Source organism: Falco punctatus, assembly GCF_963210335.1.
Source record: "Falco punctatus genome assembly, chromosome: 5".
Lineage (NCBI taxonomy): Eukaryota > Metazoa > Chordata > Aves > Falconiformes > Falconidae > Falco > Falco punctatus.
Genome location: NC_137584.1, coordinates 48,932,783 through 48,957,026, shown reverse-complemented (window position 1 = coordinate 48,957,026; position 24,244 = coordinate 48,932,783). Strand labels below are relative to the sequence as shown.

At 40.1% G+C, this 24,244-nt stretch overlaps 1 protein-coding gene across 11 annotated transcripts in view; it reads right to left on the bottom strand.

Annotated features, from left to right (window-relative positions):
• ARID1B (AT-rich interaction domain 1B) overlaps nucleotides 1–24,244 on the bottom strand; it is a 336,590-nt gene that overhangs the window by 209,062 nt on the left and 103,284 nt on the right. For all 11 annotated transcript variants that reach the window (XM_080389084.1, XM_080389087.1, XM_080389081.1 and 8 more), the window contains one exon: nucleotides 23,647–23,757. In XM_080389084.1, coding sequence (XP_080245210.1) covers nucleotides 23,647–23,757 — 111 coding nt within the window. The remainder of the gene's footprint in view (nucleotides 1–23,646; nucleotides 23,758–24,244) is intronic.

The following is a 24,244-nucleotide window of genomic DNA, read 5'->3' as shown; positions in this document are numbered from 1 at the left end:
ATTTTAGATTGGTCACATAAGCTGCACTCAACATGAAACAAATTCAAATGTTTTAAGAATTTGGGACTAATTTTACTAAAACTTCTGGATTCTTCCTAACTCTTAGCCACAACATTAGCCACTTGTCAGGAAACATTCACAAGTATTTTCTTACCCATCCATGGCTGAAAACAAGAATAGAAGATGAGGGGAAATAAAAAGAATTTAAAGCTGCTGAAAACTAATGTCTACCACATGAGGAACAAAATAAGCATGCCGTTGTATATTTGATGAAAAAATAACTGTTATGAAATATTCATTTGAAAAGTGATTAAGCTTTGCAATTGAAAAGCTAACCCTTCACAACACGAAATAATCATGCAGCTTGGGAATGAACACATCCTGTGTCCTCTGGTGCTCATTATAATTTATGCAACATCTCTACCCAGTATTTGGTTGCTTAGATATTCTTTTTTTTTTTAATTTGAAATGAAAAGATCACTAGACTTGTTTCTTACAAGCGTTCCTCAAACCCAAAGAACTAGATTTACCATCCCCATACATTTCCAGGCATGGAACAGCAACACTTTCTCCGAATTACCTGCTGGGGAGAATATGAGGCTCTCTAGGTCCCAGTGCAGGGGCCCCCAGAACCCAGTGCAGAATCCCACCTCCCGCTCTGCAGCAGGAAAAAGCTTCTTTTTTCAAAGCTATTAACAAATTTACTCACCAGCACAACATACAATGTCTCTCCTAAGGGTTAAAATGAACAACCTTTCATATAGAACAGGCAACCTATTCCCTAAACTGTGAGCCATTAATCCACTGAGCAAAAGAAATGTTTTACAATCCCATTTATTTCAACTAAATTTCTTCAGGGATGTTTAGCTTTCCATATGAAAGCTATACTTTGTACATGGTATACATGCAGACGCATTATTTATTTACATATCCCAGGCACAGAAATCATGAGTTCGAAATTTTTCTTACAATGAATTTCATAATTAGCCCTTCTGTAGTCAAGGCACATACAGAGATCAGGGATTATTCATTAGAGGAAGGAATTAGCAGGATTTTAGGCTTCAATGGCCTGTACAGACTATTAGCTTGCATTTGGCTATTAGGCGGGTAAGCAGAGTGGTCTCTAAAGCATCAGCAACTGATAACAATAAATTCTCAAAATGAGACTTAACACCTGCTTTCCTAATCTTGAAGGGAAGAGGGGGGAAAGCTGATTCAGCGGTGGCGTGGCACCCCTTCCAGCTGCACTGGTGCGGGCTGGGAGCACTCTGATGACTCCCAGCCAGGGAAGCCAGAGGTCCCAGGATGAGTGAATAAGCCACGCAGCCGAGACCATGGCAACGCCAGGCCCCAGCGTCGAACATCATCCTCCAGATCTTTACGACAGCATGCAGGCCCTGCGAGTGCTTCCCTCCGATAGAGGGGTTTTTGAAAATGAAACAAAAGGACAGTACACAGGGCTGGCTTATTTGAGGACTATCAGCTGGTCTCCTGCCATCACTTCCAAGGTCTGGATTTCAGAGATGAGAGGAACGCGGGGATTGTGAATGGCTGACGGAGACAACTGCAGGCGTGTCCCGTCCATGCGTTTTATTTAATTATATGTTCTGAATGCCACCAGCACCCTCCACCTTCTGATAAACACAAACCACCCTCTGGTAACACCAGCCTATGCTTTCCTTTTAAAAAGCTAATCCATTGCTTCAAAGCAGATGGGAAAAATGAGAAGAGTCTAAAGAAGGTCTCTGGGTTTTTTTCTTTTACTAAAGCTAATGCACTCAAAGATGAAGGACAGAATAATGCCTTTACCAAAAATATAGTGCTAGGCCCTCAGGACCACTTTGCTCAGCTACAGCCGGCGTGTAAAGACTAGAAAACCAATGAATTTTGATTTTAACTTTTCTCCCCACTCCTTTGCATTTCCAAGGCACAGAGAAATAACTGCATTAAACAGAGCTTCTAAGAACGGAAGTACTGACAGATAAGCAGCATGAACCCAATCAGTGAAACGTCTTGCAGCTTAGTACAACATTTCATCCTCACCTGGATCAGTAGAGTATTTCAGCCGGAATAAAAAGCACCATCAAAAGCACAACCCTAATTCACCACTACTGCAATTTTGTATCAGAGTAAGTTCAATGACTTCAGGGTAATTACACAGATGTAAAACAAGGATAACTCTGATAAATCAGTCCCAGTTCAACTTCAGAGGAACTGTTCCATGCACTTGTACAAATAAAAATATCAAGACAAACCATCACAAGAAGACACACACAATTACATACAATTGTAAACGCACATCATACAAGATCCCCACATCCAACAATGAAATGGAGCTATACTTTGTTCCTAGATTATTTAAACATTATTATCGTATACACTTGTTTTGGAAAGAAAAAAAGGACAGATTTTTGTAATTCAAGGAAGATGAAGACTAAGTAGATAGAATAATACTGTACATAAAGAAGCAGAAGTTCAACAGATCCAAGTTCTCCACCTTGATTTGTTAAACCAGTAAGCTGATTTCCTACCTCACGTGAAAGGATTTAGAGGAAGCAGGAAAAGGAAAGATTTTCTGGATACTGATGTAACAACAATTTCCATGATAAAGAAAATGTAATTGCACACAAAAAAATAATTTGAGAAACTTTTCTGGAAGAGAGCGAATTTCGAGGGGAACATGAGATACAGGGAAATAGAAAGAATTGGTAGTTTCATTATTCCATTAGCAGGACAGTGAAATAAATGCTTTCTATTACCTCCTTGCCTTTAAAAACAGACTTGAGGCCTTTTAATTAACGTTAGGTTTAGACCTACGGCATCACTCAGAACAATGTTGGTATGAATGAACATTACACGTTGAGTTTTTCTTTCCTCTCTCATGCCTTTTTACTTCAAAATTGTGAGCAAAGTGATTGTTGGTGAGAATGAGGGGCTTACGGTGTGATTTTGAGAGGAGCAGACAGTTGCACTGTGCAAATCTCTCCACTGCTTGTCAGTGCAGTTCAATCCATGACCCAAAAATTTCTCTGCTAATTTCAACCTTGGACCTTACTTGAGCAATGAGTACTAATTTTCTGACTTTTTTTTTTTTTTTTTTTTTGACAGGGACAAAAGGATTCCAGGAGATAGCAAGAAGCTCACTTCCACTTGAGAACTGATCAGACTATTTGAACTCCGTTCTTTAAAAGGTAACATTTTCTCATTATAGAAAAATCTCTGAACATCCCTTTTCAGATCACAGCCAAATCATTAGGGCCTGCCACAAAGCCTATTAAAGTCAATGGAAGTCATTCAAAGACTTCAAAGGACTCTGGATACAGACCTTATGTAAAATATCCAGATGCAGCCCAGCAGCATCTTGCATTGAAGGGGAAGGCTACACCTGCCAGAGCCAGCGGTGTGACTTCACAGGAACAGGCACTGGCAGCAGAGCTTGGTGCTGAGCATCCAGCACCCATGCCGTACCCCTGTTGGAGGGCTGTCCTTCGGGCTAGCCCAGGGACCAAGTACCTGCTAGCAGCTGGAGTGCGTTAGGCAGGCTCCTGGGGCACATTTTTTCACTTTCTTTTCATCCAAAAGGAATCCAGCTTGCTCCTTGCCTGCTGGGTAATGTGAATCAAAGTACGGTAACGGGGCTCAACTGTGACAGTCACTTCAAAAATCTGCCCCTGATACGAACTGAAATGTTAATACAGTCCCACTCCAGCATCAAACAGCTCAAGCAGCCACTGCACGAGCAAGGCCAAGTTTCCGTAAAGTTAGGTCCTAATAGGAATCGAGCAGATTTCCAAAAAAAATGTGGACTTTGGGGGCTGCGGCACAGCAAGCGCCCTCAGGAAGAGTTCAGTTGATAGAGCCAGAACTACAGCTTCTGTTCAGTGGTGATTGCTCAACACCCATGGTTCTTTACTCAGGACTGATCCTGAACTTTCATATGTAATTAAAAAATAACGGAATCAGTACAGTCCAAAAAATTTCAAACCTGAGACTAAAGTTAAGCGGGATTACTTTCTATCAGAAGACAAGTCCAACCTTCAGAAGTTTCCACAGTCTGGTAATCAAAGATCAATGGCATCACTATGCTTTTTCAGGCTTGCACACACATTTTCTGTGATTTTTGGGTAGTTGACTAATAAATCATGGAAGTTCTCAGCACCTCTTATTTAACTTTGAGGTGACTTAATCAGAAATTCAAATTACTGTTAATTGCTAATACCCACATTAAATAAACAAAATAATTTTTCAAAAAAGGTTAAAAAAAAAACAAACCCAAAACAGTTCAGAAAGAAAACAAAACATTCCAGTGCTGTCCTTCCCTGAAATGGCTCCAAAACAGTTTTGGTTTTCCGAAAATCAGAATTTCAAAATTCCAGCTGAGTTATTTTCAGCGCGTCAACAGGCAAACACCTGAAAAATCTCAACACACTTTTTACAGACTTAATTTTAGACTGCAAATAAGTGAATCTAAAAAGGTCTTCCCTGCTGTAAGGAATTACACATATTCCACTGATCAGCACTTCCCCAAGCTGAAACCGTGTCTGGTAGAGTTTACAAAAAGGAAATCTGTGAGGAACTGGAGTGGGTTTTGATGTTCAATACAGATTTAAGTAAAGTAACCCTAGAATAACTTTTAGTAAAATACTAATGTATTTTATTTTTATAAAATACATTATTATGTTCTGTACTCTGAGCAGCCACATCCTAATTTGGGGATACAGCTCCTCTTCTGAGGAATAAAAGAAACTGAACATAAAAAAGGAGAAATTAGTGTTGTCTTTTCATTTGATAAGTGAATGAAACCAAAATACAATTCATTATGGCAGTACTACAGGAAACACAAACTACAGTACATACAAAAAACCCACCGGAGCAAAACCAAACTGCACACTTAACCTAGTTCTGAAAGGACGCATCAAACCAAAAATGACAGTGTTATATCACTATTATTAGCTTTAGAAACAAAGCTTTTAGAAGTAATTTCAGTTTTAGTCTGTTACCGTAAATTGTGGCATATGTAAAAAGAGCACATACAGAAATGTAGTTTGGAAAAGATTAAGAGATTATTTTAGAAACAAATCACTCCATAAATAAAGCACAAAAGGAACACAGCATCATTCAGGAATGGACATCTGTCACCCAAGCAGATACCACATCACACATTTGCAGCTTAATTCTGCAAAGTGGAAAAACAAGACTTAAAACAACACATAGTGCCTTACATGCATTACATTTATTTTTAAATTTCTAGTTACCATAAATATCCAGACACCATTAAGAAGTATAAACATTACACACAGAGGAAAAGGTGAGGAATAAAACGAACAAAGAACAGAAGAAAAGAGAAAGTCACATGGAGGAAAAATCCAGCCCTATCCTGAGTAGTTCCAGTGCTGCTTTTCTTCTAGTGGGGGAGGGAACGAAGAGGGAAGAGAAGTCACATTCAATGTCATCTTGACAGCGACCTCTTATTCAAAAACTATTATTTTTCCATCTTGAATAAGAGAGAACCAAGTGCTCTTCATAATCACATAAATGACCTACCACTCTCTAAGTGCTCTCTCTTAGATCAACAAAGAGCTATCGGAAGCAGAAAGTATTGCACACTACTCCCCGGTAGTCTCAATCCAAGTTGTTGGCACAGTTCAACCCTACTGTAAGAGAAACCTTGAAAGGCCAAAAGCTTTAGGAAATACACTTATCAGTCTACCCTTCCTCCTTGCAGTGATCCTTTCAGAATTTTGTGGAGTTAAAATGATAAAGAAACAGGGAAAAAAGAAAGGCAAGAGAAAGAGAGGAGAAGCATGATGGGAGTTAACTTTTATTTTTCTAGGGGAAGGAAATCAATAGCTTTAAACTGGCATTTAACAAGTGTGGGAGTAAAGATTTCAGTTGTCCTTAGGGGTACACTGTTCCCTAATCCTGCATTTCAGAAGACCCGTGCAATTAACATAAAGGTTCTTAGTGCAAGGAACTCTGCACCAGTACATACACTGACAAACTCACTGTCCCCTCTCTCTGGGGGGATCACAAGAGCCTGTGCCCGTAAGGTCGATGGCAAGGCTAAGGTGATGATCTTTATCCCAAAAGAAAAGCTACAGGGGGAGGGGGAAGGGGTGGAGTGGTTAGGTTTTTCATTTTTCAGAGAAGGATGAGGGGAGAAATCCCATTCATTTACTTGTCTGCAGTTCTTTCCATATAATTAAATATGGAAAGTACCAGGGAAAAAATGAAAAATTTATTCTATGAAAGAAAAAGGGGGGGGGGAACCCCCCCAAACCCACCTCTTTCAGACTACTGTATTACCAAACACACATCTCCCAGAAATGCTTTGCTGTTACGTTGAAATCCAAGTGCAAATTAAATTAGTTCACTAAAAAAGAAGGATTTGGTGCACCGAGTGACTCATCAAGTCAGTACTCAGGCTAACTCACAGGATGGAAGGGGGCAGCCCACATACTAAATATCCTGCCCATTTTACATGCTCTGCTTTGATACTACAACTGTTCCAAAACACTCCACAACCTCCTGTTCCACCTGTGAAGAACATGATGATCGGGTATGTTAGGGGGGTGGGGAAAGAAAGAAAGAAAAAAAAAAAAAAATCAACAAACCCTGCTCTTTCCCCTCAGTCCCTCAAAGGCTTAGTCAGCAGTGATGAAAGCTCACCTTTGGTCAGGTCAGCCTGAAATACTGACTGTGCAAGAACTTCCATTCATCTATCCAAATCACCTGAAAAGGTACACAACAAACTATTTCCAGTAGACGGATTTGCTGGAAATTCAAATCCTCTCAAACAGAACGGGTGAACCACAGCTGAGAAACAGCATTTGTTGACATGCTGAGCATTTCCAGGGCCGCAGCGCATTCCCTGCAATAACTAAGAGCTGGGGAATATACAAGGGCCATGGCAAGCACTGGGATGGCTCAAGAACTCTTAAAAAATAAAAAACCCTAAATCCATATATTCATCTCTACCACTACCATAAGCAAAGGGATTAAGTGTCCATTATCAGCAGGAGGAACCAACAGGCCATAGTGCTTTCTTCTGTTTCTACCAGGAGAGAGCATAATAAGTCACAAAGGAAAAGCAAACATGAGAAAACCCGAGGAGAATCCTTTGATGTGACCTTGTCTCCATATTCTCCCTTTTTTTTTTTTTTTTAAAGCTTCCTGTACAGCTAGCTGTATTGCTGACTGCAGAACACTTACTGAAGAATAAATAATTACATCTCCTTAACCCCTTGCTGTCACTAAGTATATACTATGCTTGGATCTAGGGTGGGTGGGTGGTTGTGGGTATTAACATTCCCCTCTCCCCCCCAGAAAAGAACGGAGAGAATTTGCACAGGGTAGCAAACCCAGAAAAATTTAAAATACCACTAATACAGTACTATTGCCAAAGATTCCAATCCATACAAATTAGACTCTCCACATTATTTCAGTACTAGCTGCTCTCATGTATTCCTCCCCAATATGCTTTGCTTGAGAACTTCCTGTGAATTTTACGCTTCTTCCAATGCTTAAAACAATAAGCAATGCTTTAAATTAGTAAGTAATTTTGAATCTTTGTGATATTGGTACTCTATCTCAGAATACAGTGTTTGTGTTTTCCAAAATTCAAGAACAAGCACACTCTGAAACAATGCTTTCTAATTTAAGTAATAAGTGTTTTTGTAGACCCTTGCTGCTGCTAACAGGACAAGATTTTTTTCAAAAATAATTTTATAAGTACTAGCTGTGGTGTTTCAATGAACAGGTGACCTGAACTAATAAGCATATATGACCACAGTGGCAGATAGCTGAAAATGATGGGAAAACACAGATCCTAACCTAAAAGACTTAAACAAAAAACTTCCCATAGACCATTAGCTAACAAGGAGTAGGGTTTGGGGTTTTTCTCTGTTTTGTCTCTATTTCCAGCTAGTATAGCTCTAGGCTACGGGGTCTGAATACAGATACTACCTACACATGTAACACTAGTTTCTAAAGGAATTTTTCTTCATTTACGTATGGTTTGCAAATAATATGTTGTTTTCAGCAAGGCTTTCCACCTGTGCTGAAGAATGTGATTACAGCTCAGCAGAAGGCTGCAAACTCCACCAGGGAGAGTTGTATTTGTATTTGCTTGTCACCACAGGTACAGCATACTCAGCTGTATACCAACAGGTTTACACACCCTTTCCAAAGAAAAAGGCTCAAAACGGATGTTAATATGGAGGAGCAGGGTGACAACTGGGTAGAGTGAACCTAAGAATTAATCGGCCAAATCCAAAGCTCACCGAAACCAATGAAAAGGCTGACTTCAACGAAGTTTGAACTGGGTCCTCAAAGAATAAAGAGGTGGGGAAAAGCAGAGGGAAGTTTACACCCATTTGGGACTACCGCAGCTGTTCTTCATTGACTGATTCCGAAATAACCACCCATACAGAAGAGATGTTACTGGTGTTTAAGTGTGAGTCTGGATTTTGCTTCCATGTGGTACTTCTCTTTTAAATAGGCTCTCTGGTTTTTTCCTTCTCATTCCAGATCACTGGTGTCAAAGACTGGCATCAGCTACAAATAACCAATACACTGTTTGACTCCAGTGGCAGAAACTAATACAATATAAAGAGTTTTCTCCTCTTATGTCTTCTGTATGCTTTTCTGTATCGTGCATTACTATACTTAAAGCTGAACTGGTTTTAGTTAAATTATGTAAACTGTCATAGTTTTCTGAAGTCAGCAGAGCTGTGACAACTTAAAGCAATGAAAGGCTTAGCCAAAAGATGTATAAAAGAACAGAGAAAGGGAAAATACCAGGGACTCAAGAAAAACCTGAGGAAGTAATAATTTTAAGTTGTTCTGAATTTTGCAAATACAGCGCTAAGAAGAACATTGAGTACCTAAATAATTAAAGTTTATCCTCTTTATTGAAACAGTCCATGTTTGAGAATTCGTGCGAGTTTTAATGTTTAATTAAGGGATTTAAACATTGTTTTAAGTGAAAACTCTGTGCAACCTTAACCATGGACCCACGAGGTCACCTCCATAATATATGCATGTTGGGAGATCCAGGACCTGGCTTTTACGTAAGTCAGTTACTACAAACACACAGTTCAAATATCAGTCACAAGCACGTGAAAAATCAATTTACAAGGAGATGAAAAAATAAATGTTCTAGGAGATAGGATATGCTAATGAAAATTAGTGTAGTGTGTTTGCTTTTTGTCCTCGTCCAGGTTTTGGTTTCACACGCAGTGACTGCTGAGACATGTTTGTTTAGTGATTAAAAAAAAAAAAAAAAAGATTAAGCAGCACTTTAAAAAGCCCCGTGTAGATAAAGATACGCCTGTTTTGTAAGCAATTAGTAATTTCTTATTCATGGAACGTAAACTGCTTTGTCTCATTTTCCCAGAATTTGCAAATTTAAGGGGAATACAACTCAAAGGATGAAACTCATACCCACAAAACCAGGAGATGAGAGCAAGTCTCTAGTCCAGCCTACTTAATATATGCAGTTGTACAATACTGTATCCACACTTGCAGCAGATTTGCCAGAACTGCCATTTATTTTTTTAAAATGTATTTTTAAAACCTTATATGTATATTAAAAAAATAAAAGAAAAAGCTTGTTATTGCCACATTCACCAACACTACAACACACTAACCCCAGCCTGGGCCGCAATACAGCCCCTGCAGCTGCTCCGGCCCAGAGTAGAGATGGGCCTCATGCTAGTCAGGGAGCTGGGTCGACTATCCATCTTTCATCTGCCCCGGGGCCTCCCAGAGGTAGGAAATGTATTTCACTCGAGTTTTAGAAGCACTGCTAATTACCAAAGGTGTCTGTGGGAGTCAACACAGGTGAAAAGTTGCATGTAGGGCCAAATGCAGAGCTTTGAGACACCAAGTGCTGAAGACAGATGCATGGGAGAAGAGCAGGAGCCCTGCACACACAACCTCTCCACTCAGAGACCTGAGCAGTCTACAGTCCTGCTGGATAGGTGAAATAAATCTCAAAGTTTCGGTCCACTGCCCAGAAGCGGAAAGTTCATCCCATGAGAGGTACCATTACCATCAATATTGCTATACAACATTAATACAAAAAGGACGAAAAAAATGAGGAACATTTGCCTTTTCCTGCCATGTCCTTGGAAGCGTTTAGGAGAGCGGGAAGCACCCCATAACAATAAATTCACAGTTGGGGAGGAGAGGTTGGGGGGAAATATGAATTCCAGGTTTGCTTGACAGCCTCGAAGTTTTTAATAGAGAGACCATTTGTGCTGGTAAGGATGACTGAATCCCTGTATCCACAGTACTTGATTGTACTTGGATATATGCCTCCTACTAGAGACTAAAATGAAAGCTATATTTTAGAGCACTGGAAAAGTGAAACAAAGCCTGCAGCTTGTGTTTACAACAATACTTCTACTTGTCTAGATATATTTCACCGGCTCCATGTTAACAAGGAAGGTGGTGGAGGTAAATACTATGTCCCCAGGACTGTTCTGGATTTTTTGCTCCCTGTCCTTCAGCTGTGAGGGGTGTCTCTTTTGAAGGCTGCCAAAAAACCACTACACATGCAGAGTGGGGTGACAACACTAAAGGCAGAAGAGAAGATCGGCACACGAATTAAAATGCAACACTAAAATACTTCCTTGACTCCAACCCTTCACAACTCTATCAAGGCTCATGTATGCTAACTTCAGCATGTTCTTCAATTAAATAAGACAGACTCATTCTCCATCGCTTTGTAGAATGCTTTAAAAAAAAGCAGAATTGTTCAAAAAATAGTTAAAAAAATTAAAAAGCCTCTTTCTGTTTTTAAACATGTTAAATGGGAGCAACCAGAACTGCAAGAGCCTTCCTTCCAGAAGACATGATCACGGAAAGGGTTAAATCCTGAAAAATAAAAGAGCAGCAGAGCAAATCTGACTACATGTTTGAAAGAGCCTATAAAATGTTACAAGCAAAACAGGAAAGCTTGTGTTAATAATGCATAAACCAAAGGAGGGGAGGGAAAGATACCCATTTAATGGAATAATGCTTTTATCCTTGCAGTTAAAAGGAAATAAACCATGACTATTAATCTGGTAAGGCCATGTAAAAACGCAATTTTTAAACATTTTCTAACAGAGGACAGTTCAGTAACCGCTCTGGAGAGCGAGGCCTTGTGCAGGGCCACGCTCAGCGCTAAATACCAGCCTCCACTCGGCGGAGGCCATTACCCGCCCCGTCGCCATGGCGACGCTAACAGTGCGCCCGACTTCAAAGACAAAGATGTAATTTCAGACTTCCAGCAGCCAGAGGGAGCGGTGAGAGCTTTCTGCCCGGGCGGTGTCAGCTGATGATCAATTATAAAAATGCCCAGGCCAGTTTCGAGGCGGCCTGAACCGCCGCCCGGCCGGCCCCGGGGGAGCCCCCACCCCCCAAGCCCCCGGCCGAGGGCAGGCGCAGGGCCCTGCCCGCCCCCCCGCCCGCGCCGGGCCGCAGCCGCGGGGATGGCGCCCACCGCCCGCCCCCGGGCCAGGGTGACGGCCCCGGGCCTCGCCGGGCCCCCACCGCCTGCCTCTGCCAGCCGGGAGGGGCAGCCCGGGCTCGCTAGGGGCACATGCTGTTTAATTTTACAGTGCGATTCCAACAACAAAAACCGTTTGCACCTTTTTATCCTACATGAAGAGTGTAGGGGCACTTGCAAGATTGGTGCAGTGGAGAGAACCCTCACCGGGAAGGAGAAAGCTCACTTTCAACTTTTACCATTACGTGGATACTGGCAATAAAGAGTAATAGTAGTGCGGAAAAAACAGACCTTATAATACACCGCTGCCTCATCAATATGCTCTTACCAAGCGTGATCCACTTACAAATCAATCTATAGAGCAGGCCTTGCAGTGTAGCAGTAGCACGGTGTGCTGCCCAGGAAGCCATAAATTCCATCTCGTATTAATTTTGTTTCCTACATCTGCTCCACCAAGTCTTCAGGAGGGAGCACAGCTCTTCTCCCAGGTGCCATGCTCCCCACAGCATCACAGCTGTGTGCCGAAAACAAGATAAAAGTAGTAACACTCCTTTGTGGTTTATCAGAGTTGGGTTACCCTGCCAAACCCTTTGAGAAGGGACAGAATTGCTCCAGAGAAGACAGATCCTCAAACAACCCAACACCTTATGTTTTTGTATGTTAACATAAACAGAGGGAGGGGAAGATAATCTGAAGAGTATTATGTCCATAACTTGGTTGTTACCTGGTCTGAAGGAAACCTAATGCTGTCTTGCAGAAATGGAGACGCTGCTTCCCTCTCACCAGGTCATGAAGTACCATGAGCTTCCCTTACCAGAAAGGCACCTTCCCACCTGAGAGATCCCAGAAGCATTCAGAGACCTAAATCCCAACCACCACACTACAAAGCACACTCGTTAGCCAGCAAACACAAACACACCACCCCTGCACACTTTCCAGCCCTTCAGCTGACTGTGCCACAGGTGCTGCCAGGCGAGCAGCAGCACGCTACTGCACCGTGTCCCTGTACCATGCTGTCCCTGTCCAAGGCGCCACATGGGCCAGCACTTGCTGCTAGGTTTTGTCACTCGCCCCGATGAGACCAGGAGGTAAATACTGCTCACAAGCATCAGCTGGATTCGGCATGTCACCCTGAACCAGTAACCCCAGACTGAACTTGGAGGAACATTAGCTGCCTGACCTGTGCTTGTTTAATCATAAATGTGTGAGTTCTGCCAGCTACAAAACTCAGCTTTTGACAATACTAAGTCTGTGTCATCTAAACTAAGCACACAGGAATCAGGAGTCTGTGGGAAATTCAAATACACATAGAAGGGTATACAGAATGTCTCGGATTGCTAGAAAAGTAATAATTTTAGGAGTTAAAGACTGAAGAAGAAAGTGTGGGGGGGTGTTGTCGATTGGTTTTCCTTTTAAACAAGCTTTTTTTTTTTTTAATAAAAAAAAAAACACACCCTTTTGTTGCCTAGCTGATCACATGTTTTGTTTCCAAGTTACATTTTTAAAGGATGTGGGTGGTGCGGAAAAAACGTGTTGGTCCTTTAGCTACTCTTCAAATCTGTAGTTTCATTGCACACAGTAAGTGACAAAAGATAGTCCTTAGCCTGTGTGGCTAGCTGACTACAGCCCGCTGATCACATCGCCATGGAAATAGAGGTCAAGTGATCAAAATTATTATACAGGAGGGAAAGTTTCTTTTTCTGACAAAAACAAGCTAAAGGATTTACAGGATTGACTTCAATCTGACCTGTACTACTGTGAATACAGGCATTAAAAAGCAGGCACAAAAATCACCAGTTCTAACGAGCAAAAAATAAAGAGCTAAAATGTCTGGAAATACATGCAAGCATGTGCATGGGTGCATTTCTCAACATTTCATAGGATCTGATATCTGACCTCTGTTTCTTTGCAGGCAGAAGAGAAAGACACCTCTGTAGGTGGACCAAATGGCCCCTCTCACACCAAGCACTGGAATAACCCTCTGGCCAGAAGCATCCAGAAGATTACTTCCATAGCCAAAAAAATTCCTGAACTTCATCATAACTCAGAATAGGAACAAAAAGGCTGTTACTGTGATTTCCAATGGGCAAAATGTCTAACGAGCCATGCAGGAAGAATCAGCAGTCATTTAAAAACACCAGTGGTGTGTATATACAGTCTTCCTAAGTCATCTTTAAAGGCACAAGCAAAACAAAGGAAAGGAATGAAGATGGAGAGAAAATGGACTATGAGGGAATCAAAATGAGGCCACAACTACGAGATGTTACTTATTTTTTTAAAAAAAAAAACAAAACACCACAGATTTTAAAATTTTACAGCTTTACTTCAATAAATCCTTAAGAACTGCTGAAAATTGCACTGAACAACTTCACTTTTTTCCTGCTTTTGTGTCAGCATCTAATGATACAATAAACAGGATGGAAAAATGAGGTTTTTATGAAGCTTTCATTAAGCCCTATTATTAAAATCTTGACATGGTCTGTAAATTAAATAAGGGAAAGAGATAATCTGGAGTTTTTCTTCCATCTCCACTGCAGTATCATTTGAAAAAATGGTAAGGCTTTCAGTTCGCTATAAAAGTCTAAACCCAAAAGATAACAGTTTGCATTAAGTTTTATCCCATGCCATAATGAATTAGTTCACTAGGGCCTATGTCTGTACCTAATCCATAGACCATTTTATCTACCTATATAAACTTGCGAAATTACTTTGATTTTAACAAGTGAGTCTCAAATCTCAGATCACTTCCAGTTCCTTTATTTCCATACTTTTCAGAAACAAGCACTGGCCATTGTATTGTTTGCAGTTTAAGAAACAAAAATAATAATGTTTTAGATCACTTTTGCTACCTTTTGGGCAGAACACATTGGCAAAACTCATCATCTATGATACTACAACAGTACATCAGAGTCTACACCTTATATGCTATGACATGTAACAAGCTTTTCTCTTAACTAGGTCCACTACTATATAGTCAGTAAACCTTACTAAGGCTTACTGATGCATAATGTATTACTACATGCAAACATACAAATACAACCTTGCATGTATGCTTATCTTTACATTATTTCCCAAAATGGTAACTTCAATAGTATGGTGGAAGATAAACTATTAAGTGAATTTCTGCCTTGAAGGGGAAAAAAGTGCAACAAATCCAACGTGCCACTTAACTGTGGTGTGAAATAAATGATTCAGAATGGCATATATTCCTATACTAATGCAATTATTCAAATGCGCCTCAAAATTCAGGTTCTAATTCTAATTTAACACAGTAAGTCTCATTTCACAGGTTGAAATGATTAAAAGGGTCATTTGCAATTGTTTGCGTGGAAGGAAAAAGATCAAAAGCCTTAACACGGGGAACTGAAAGTAGCCTTTTCCTGATGTTATCAGACTTTCTATCTTGGTATCAACTCACTATGATGCTTCAGCCCCCAAAATTGCATTGCCAACTCAAACAGGACCCTCTTCACAAAGTCCTGTGGGAGCAGAACTGTGTCTGGAATTGTGTGGGAAATGGCACAGAATAATATGCATGACCTTAAGGAAAACTGATGCAGTGAATTCAAGTATAGTGCCTTGCAAAGACAAATGCAGAAACTCCCCTCATTTAGTGTGTGCGTATGTGTATACATTTTTTTAAAAAGTAAATTGATGATAGAAGCTACTTACATGTAACACACTTCAGAAGCACTTTTCACATACAGCACAATATAGCACAGATTCTACAAAGAGCCACCATGAATTGCTTCAAGGGAAGACTTCATAATGAATCTAAGAGCACAGAATCATGGAATTGTTCAGGTTGAAAAAGACCATCCAGTCCAACCGTTAACTCAGCACTGCAAAGTCCACCATAAACCATGTCACCAAGACATATGGCCCCAGCAAAGGAAGGAAGGTTCCAGAGGCTTAAGCATTACAAAACATTAGGTTTCAAGAAAACATGTTAACCAGAAATTTTAAAACCTGTTTCAAACCTCCAAAAAATAAAGAAAAATGTGAATAGTCTCATATGCTACAGGATTGACTCTATCAGGATTCCAACATAGTACTACAAAACAAACAATACATTATAAACACTACCTATTTGCACTACGATGGTACCTAAAATCTGCAGCAATTATGGACACACCATGAACAATCAGACAATGCACTGGGAAACTTGGCATAACCTTAAGACTGCTGACCATGACTGCGCACAAACATCTGCTTACACAGGAACAGCAAGCTGACCAGGACCACTCAGAAGGGAGCTTCACATCAAAGACTGGTAATTTTTTTATTTTTATTTTAAACATGAAGGCTGCAACAATATAACCAGAAGCCAATACATTCCCAGCAAACAGGAATGGATGGTAGAAGAAAAAGAAAAGGCAGCTACCACTAGGCTTCAGAAGCTGCTGGTCAGAATGAGTTAGTGTGCTCAATAAAGGTTATGAAGCTGAGGTCACACTTCACAACTGTTGGTGAGCACAAGTAAAGGAGTCATTCTGGAAAAAATAAAATAAAATCCCTATCTTACTGGATTACTTGTAAAAAGAAAACAAAGAAAAAAACATTTACAGTGTCTCAGGTACTTCCTGAAATGGCATTCAAGTGAGTAATACTTTTTTGTCTTACTTTCTGTATCGTAATCCCAATGTTCACACAGGCATGAACAAAGACATGCACCAGTGAATATATTAAGCTCTGGAATTTATAGTATGCTATCAACTCAAAATTTGCAAGTAACCAAGCAGATAAGACATGCATGCTTTTATACACACTGAAAATATATATATATATATATATATATATGCACACAAATTATTTTTTATTTTCTGAACATTTTAAACAACTCCCAAATAAAAAAACAAACTACCATTTCAGAGTTAAGATTCCCAAACACTGAACCTAAAGGCACTGACTTGGAAATTTAAGCAGATTTAAAGGACAGCTAGTGCAGTTACTGCCCCTGCAGCAGGTACATCGAGCCATGCATGCAGAGGCACCAGTGCTACTACAGTTTCCAGCCTTGCATATTAAAAGTAATCTTGGGGGCTTTCAGCTTGCCTCTCATTTCAAGCTGCAAGCTTTGGTGGTTCAGGGGCTACCACAAGTACAGTTCAGTCGCCCCTGCTACAGAGGCAGCAGGCTCTGGGGAAGGGAACAACTCAGGGTGGCAGGGGTTAGCTTCAACCACCCAAATTAAATCTACTTTCTTTAAATTCTTGAATTTACATAATACTGTCCTGGTATTTGGAGGTATAAAGTACGTTGATGCAATTCCTCATGGCTTCAAAAAACACTGCAGGAAAAAAGTTACTAATGCTTTAATATTCCACTTCAGACAACACTGGCCTATTTAAATACAAGTTTTACAATCTTAACCACTCCTGGGATCTAGAATTTCTTTGCAGGTTTTCCCACGTAAGTTTCATATAAGGTCAAACTAAATATTTTTTTTTTTTTTTTGCATTTGTACATTTTCTTAGATCCCAAATTAGTAATATTATTACAGGGATATTGTAAACATTGTAAAGTATTTTGAAAACTGAAAATGTGATGGAATAGCCAAATATCTTTTTTACAGTACTAGTGAAATTAGGTTTTATACTTCAGTAATAATTTAACACTTTTTAAAATAAATATGATCAATCCATCAGGCAAAACTAAGTAATCCCGCAAAGCACAAAACACGAACTAATAACAATAGGACCTTCTCTTCACATCACCAATTTTAATTTTAATAGCAAGAATACTTAATTCAAGACTCAACAACTTTGGTTTCAAATGTTTCAGTTTAACCCTATACGGACAACATATGCACAGGGCTGTTCTGCACTACTTTAATTATACTCTTCCCCAAAAACACCACTTAAATGGAACGTGCAAGTTGACTCTCCAACAATGAACCCATCTGATCACCTGCATGAAATCCTGGCTTCACTGAAATCAAACACAAAGCATGCATGAACACTGAGTGGGCTAAGATTTTCAATGGCACACACACAAAGTATAAGTTCATCCCCCTGATAACATCATCAATGTCAGTGGCGCTGCAGGGGCTCACGCTGGATTCAACCCACTACTCTGACCAACACCAGGACACAAACAAGGCCACATACAGAATCTGCATGTGCACCAGCACCAATAATTGAGCATGTTTTGCATCTCAGAAACACACTGAAATACATATACTTGGTATCTCTATATGTGTGTTGTACGAAACTTTTTCTAGGTACAGGTTTATTACATGGAATGATGAGAAGAAAAAAAACCCAAAACCAAAACAAACTAGCAACTGCACTTTGGATCAAGAATTAAAATGACTTGGAAAAAATAGCAACTTCTACAGCTCCATGCATAATGGCTAAGAAAAGCCTTTGAGAAAGCTTAGTCACTTCTTTGCAACTTGAAGCTTTTTTCCTTTTATTCCAGGCTTAAACAAAGTTCAGTGGGGCATCAAACTGCCTCAGTTTTAAATTACAGTCTATACTTTAAAATAGAATGCATGCACCACATGTTCCTGAAGCTAGAGGGTGGGAGTGTTATTCACTGAAAATTGAAGGCTTGTTGAGTCAATAATCTTCTTTCACAGAGTAACAATTTTCAGCTAAAATTTCTTGACCCAAACAAAGGAAAACAAGATCATTCAGTTATTTTACAACACTGCAGAAAAAAGAAAGTGGGAAAAAGGCACACCAGTCTTACCCTACTTGATGTAAAAACAATGGAAAATTTAATTGGCAAGTATTATATAGTCACATTTCCTTCTTGTTCATGGTTTAACATAGTCCCAAACAGTTACTTTCAGATTGAGACATGAATAGAAGCAAATAACTATAGGACAGAATTGCTATCATGTACTACACATGCATCTATCAACTGGCAACTGCATTTGCCTCCCAAGAATTACCAGGAATCCATTTACAGATACTTTTTTCCCCTCCCTCTTTCTCAAATCAGAAGCAATATTCTGGATTTTTAAAATGTCACTTCAATTTGCATCAGGCTTTCTAATTTGCTTACCTGCGAAGAATCCAACAAGGATTAACAAAACCCCAAACAAACAAAAAACAACAAAAGCGGGTTGCTGCACCACCTCTCCTTTAGTACTGACTTGTCCCTACCACAGGGGCTACACTGGTAATTAATATTTACATTATGGCAATGCCCACAACCCTGACCATGATTAGGGCTTAGTGGACTAAGCTCTGTATAAATGTCACCAGAGCCCCTTGTCCCAGTAGTTCAACCTCTGAGAAAAGAAGAGGTATCTCCTGCTAATCCTCAACTACAGTTTCTCAAATAATGCTGGAAACTGTTTTCCTGGTCTGTTCTGACTTCAGCCATTAAAGGCATTTGTTCAGGGAGTGCTGTTGCTCGAGATGAATTTCCAAGCTACTTCATATTCTAGAAGTCAGACAGGGAACGTAGATTCCCAAACCATCCCATGTGTTTTCCTCACAGCTTGCACCTAACAAGATGCATCTGAAATGATGCTGTTCCATGAGCCAAGTATATCTAGTCTTGCATTTAGTTTACTACTAGTTCTCAACAGAGTTCCTCTGAAATCTAAATTTGTACCCTCCTTCCACAATGAAAAATGTGTGTCAACCAGAGGAGTGACTGTCAAGCACTTGAAACATCCTTTAGAGGCTCATTAAAATCGGGTAAAACAGAACTGTGAAGCACTTAGTAAAACCAGGAAGGGATTGCTGATGTACTGTTTTCCGCAGTACCAAGCATAATGAAACAAGGCAATGGCATCTGAAAGTTTATCTGTCCAAGCAATGGTATGTATTTGAGACTGTCTGACAGTGAAGCTCACACAACTACAGATGTTGTAGAACCACAATCAAACTTCTCAGGCCACGGCACTGCACAAGATACAACCAGCATTCTACACCTCCATAGCTGGCTACTATTTTGTTTTGCATAGAAATCGCTCTGCCTCCATGAAAAGACCCAATGTGTGATGTCACAGAATTAATCCATGAACTCAGAATTGTGAGTGACCTAGTAAAACACCGATTCCCTCAACTCCATATACAACCTCCCCCCTTCAACACCGCATGACCTCCAGTAAACGCAAGATGAACCTGAGCGAAGTTACACGACCAAGGCCCTGATTTCCCTACAGTTTACACCGCTGCAGCCGAGGGCAGCCACAAGCCCACCCTTCCCACAGCCTCCAGCCTCTGGGCTCGCACGCACTGACTGTGTTAAACAGCTCAGGGATGTAAGCTGGCAGAAAATTTACCATACAAGAAGCAGCAAACTATCTTCTGTCTGGGCATCTGTGACTGCTGCAGGGCCCGACTGTGAACAGTGGGCTCTGCTGTGCCACCATGTCTCAGCTGACAGGATGAAAGCATCTTAAATCCTTCCAGCAAGATCATACAGTCTTTTAGGACGTGGCTAAAATCAAAGGTGCTGCAGTCCCCACTGCCCCCTTCCCATCACAGCTTCTGATTCTCACCTGCTCCTCTGAGGTACCACTGATGCCCATGCAATTACACGGTGATTCAGTCAAAAACTAACCCAGAAATAGAATGACTGTTTCTCAGATGGTTCAATTCCCCACAGCAAATTCACTGGCCGGTCCCAGGACTGACAGTGGAGGAGATGGGACAGCAAAGCTGTGGGGCACATGGCAGGACTACAACCGCCCTAGCTTACAACTGCTCAAGAAGCCGCAGAGCTTTACCTGTAGGATGCAACAAGAAAAAAATAGCAGAAACCTGTGTTCCAAAAGCATGGCAACCTTGGGTAGGCCATTTGACCTCACACTTCAAACAAGCACACTTAACACAGGACAAAAAAGGACCTTATTGAAATAAAACAAAGCAACAGCAAGAACACCAATGCCTATCTGAAATTACTCCCATGCCCATGCCAATTAAAAAAAAAATTAAATTCATGTATGTTTTCTGCTCTTCATTCTATCAACACAATCCAACGTGAACATTTACAAAATTACTCATTGACGACAAAATAAAGGATTAGTCTTCAGAGACACACACAGTCTACTGCTGACACAAGCTCCCTTATTGCAACTACAAATTCACAGATATGTCATTTGGAAGCTTTTTCCTGTAAGTCTGCTCTAGCTTTCTCACAAGAGCAGAAACGTGTGTTCTGCTATTATCCCTTAAGTCTCGATAAATGCATTCTGTAGTAGCTGTTCGCCAGACAATTTCGTTGAGGCCTCCCTCCCTTTTTTCCCTCCCCTCTAATAGGGAACAGTTTCTGTTTATGACTTCCTTTCCTTCACAGAGGCCCTAACTCCCATGTTTTGTCAAAAGCTTGAGATTTCCTTCTAATTGTGACCCCAACAAAAGTGCTCGGAGCACTATTCTGTGCAACTTTTCATTTGGGCTCTCAGTGACTCCACATGGTCAGAGACCCACAGGTCAAACCCTCCAGATATCAGAGCAGTTAGGAGAAGGAAAGCAAGCATTGTATACCATCTGACAGGCCATTAGAAGTAGCTAATAAAGCCATATTTTGTTTGTAGCCATTTGTTACCAACCCACATTACAAATTTGTCCGCTTTGAACTTTATGGGAACATTCATGCCAGGACTTTTATATACAACGTGTGAAGGAAACGGAACAACTATTGAGCTGTTTAGCTGCGCTTACTGTGACACAAACCTGCTGAAAAAACTCCCCCAAAGGATGACACAAGCCAGCATTCAGTGCCGCAGAAAGTGGCCAGCTCCTCTGCAAATCCATCAAAGGGAAACTCTTTTTTCAAAGCCACATCAGAGAACACCATTCACCATTTAGTATTATATCTCTTTTGTTGTTTTTAGACACTTGTATAAGCTTGCTATGTAGCTGCTGTGATTTTACACAATGCCCTTAAGAAATAAAAAGATAACGGGCAAATTGTATAAATACCAGAATACCATGAAACAAAACATAACCAAATTTTATTAAAAGCGTAACACCACTATCATTTCAAGCTTCACTGTACAAAGACGACTTACTGACTACTACCCTGAAGAACAGCATTAACTTGAAAACAAGCTTAAGAAGCCATATTTAGCATCCCAAAATGACACTATTACTAGGAATACTAAACAAGGGATAGTGATCACGGATTTTCATATGCAGTTCAGAATTGAATACAGAATTCTCTTGCTCCAGGGAAAAACCACCGTGCTCGTATGGTCAAGCCATATACCCCAAACAGAGTTATGTTAAAGCATTTATTATGTTCACCATGCTTTGAATGCATGGATTGCTCCTAACTTCTAAGCCATTTTCCTTGGATGTAAGATGACGGGGGATTTGCTCACACTATCAAAAAAAGCTTTGTTGCCACATACAAAGGGTTGCAGTTGTTTTTAAATTTGAAAAACAAAACAAAAACCCACAAAAACACAACCCCAAACCAAAATAAAGTACAAAATTATAATACCTCCCATTCCCCTCTGTATCCAAAGAGCAGGGGTTTTGAGCATATGAAGTGCTCTCTGGTTACGTATCAAAGCTTTTCAGTAATGAAGTGTCTCAGTAACAGCATTTGGGACCAACTTAAGAGTTTAAGCTATGTGGCCAAAATGGTTAACATTCACTGTTAATACTACCAGCTTACTCATACCTAGAATAATAATGAGCTACTAAATATACCAAGCACTCAGGGACACAGACAATACCCAATACTCTGCTTAGATATCATGATGGTGGAGGCAGGACAGAGCATGGATTAAAAGTAGGACAATTGTTTAAGAAAAATGACAGGCAAATTAGTAGAACATTAGTTCATAAATAACTTTACTTTTCTCTACCCTAATAAACACTGCACATGAAAAACCAGGAGGTAAAAAGTTGCTTTTAGTATCACTGCTTTTGAAAGTAGGTAGTTGTTGCCAAAACAGTTCAATGTCCACAGCAACTACTATTTTTAAGGTAATTGCCAGCATACATTTTTGAGACCAGTTCAGAGAAATTAGTCTGTTTAAAAAAGGTTTCCTGAAAAGCTATCAAATTAATACTAAGTTCAACACAAATGGACATCTCTCCTCATACCAGTTTCCACAGCTTGTCCGGAGACATGCATGCCTTAAATGTCATGTAAAGAATTTGTGGCACAAATACTCTCTTAGGTGTCAAAGATGTAACTTTAAAATGCTATGAAGATGTTTATTGCCTTGTTTTTAGGGACTGACAATTGTTTCGTGTTTCAGAGGTAAAACATACAACATACTACCAGATTTCACAAATACATTTGGTGTCTTGATAAGGTGAACTCTTCAGAGAGATCCCTCTGCTAACTGCAAATGAATACATAACCAGTTAACTATAGGAAATACCTGCATATTTATGATACATTATTCCAAGCCAGAGGTCACATAGTTTATAAAAGATTTTCATCACTTAAACTGAAATGGGTTTTGGAATTTACTAAATTCATGCTGGTTTACTACCAACAAACAAGAAAATCCCCAAACCACGAGGGGCACACAAAGACAAGGCTAAGGAGTACTTTTTCCATTAGAGTGAAATAAGACATTAAAAAATGCAAGTAGCTGCAGCGTCTTTGCAAAGTATATTGATTTGTGCTGTTTCCCCCACAGCAGAATGCACAGAGCTCAGAAAAACTAAAGTGTTAGTCCAAAGTAATCTCCTAACCAAAAGATCAACCTAGCCCAAATATCACTATCATATTCACTTCTACACTTCTGTAGTAATAGACAGTAACAGAATTAACATGTCAAACTTGTTTGGAGCAAATAACTGCTGGCAGCAGCATTCTAAACCAGAATCTACCGAAATCCTTTGAAAAGGGCACAGAAAACAGCCTCTTCCTCACCAGACCGTTTTGTGAAACTATGAAATTCCTAAAGCTAAAACAAAACAAAAAAAACCCACACACCCACAGTCAATTATCAATTTTTTCTATGCAAATACACATGTGCACAAGCACAAAACATGCATGTGCACAAACAGTGCTATTTTGAACCAGAACAACCTAAGTAAGGTCTACTCATACACAAGCTGTCTGTTCTCAACGTATTTTTGAGAAGTTTGTGATCAACCTCGTTTAATATTTCTTCTTTCAGTACTTCTCATCCACTCATCCTAGATGCAACGAAATGCTATGTAAAGTGCTTTCATTTTAAAATACAGAAACAAACATTAGTTTCTTACTGGTAAACTCGATGGTCTTTCTTGCTGGATTAGGTTCAAGTCTTCATGGTTAGGCTTTCCTGGGGCCATAGGGGGTTGAGATCTGGTTCCATAGCCTTCCTGAGACATGTCCTGCAACAACAGTTGTAATATAATTATTAGCCTAACTCAGTCATTACAATTAAATCTGAATCACAGAAGGGTGAAAATGCAACAACTGAGTGCTGGTCATTTTTGTGATCAGAAGTTTTTACTAGTTAAACCTTTCTGATGGAAGCATCAAGCCCACACAGGTACCACTCTGGCCTGTACTGTTTGTAAAGAAATCCAGGGAGCCGAGCAACATGCTGACAAGCAGCAGGGGGGGAATCATACCACTGAACATGGAGAAACACACAAAAACATACCTGCTAAATAAACGACTCCCTTTTACTGTAAAAGAGTAACAAGTATGAAGTGGTCAAAACAACCATCATACTCCCGAGATGTATTCTCAAGCATTTTGATGAAGTACTGGTCAGGTGGAACACTGGACTTGAAAATACAATTGTAATCACACTGTGTAATCAGACTCCTGTAACAACCCTGGGTGTACCATCACTACTAACTGGCACAACTT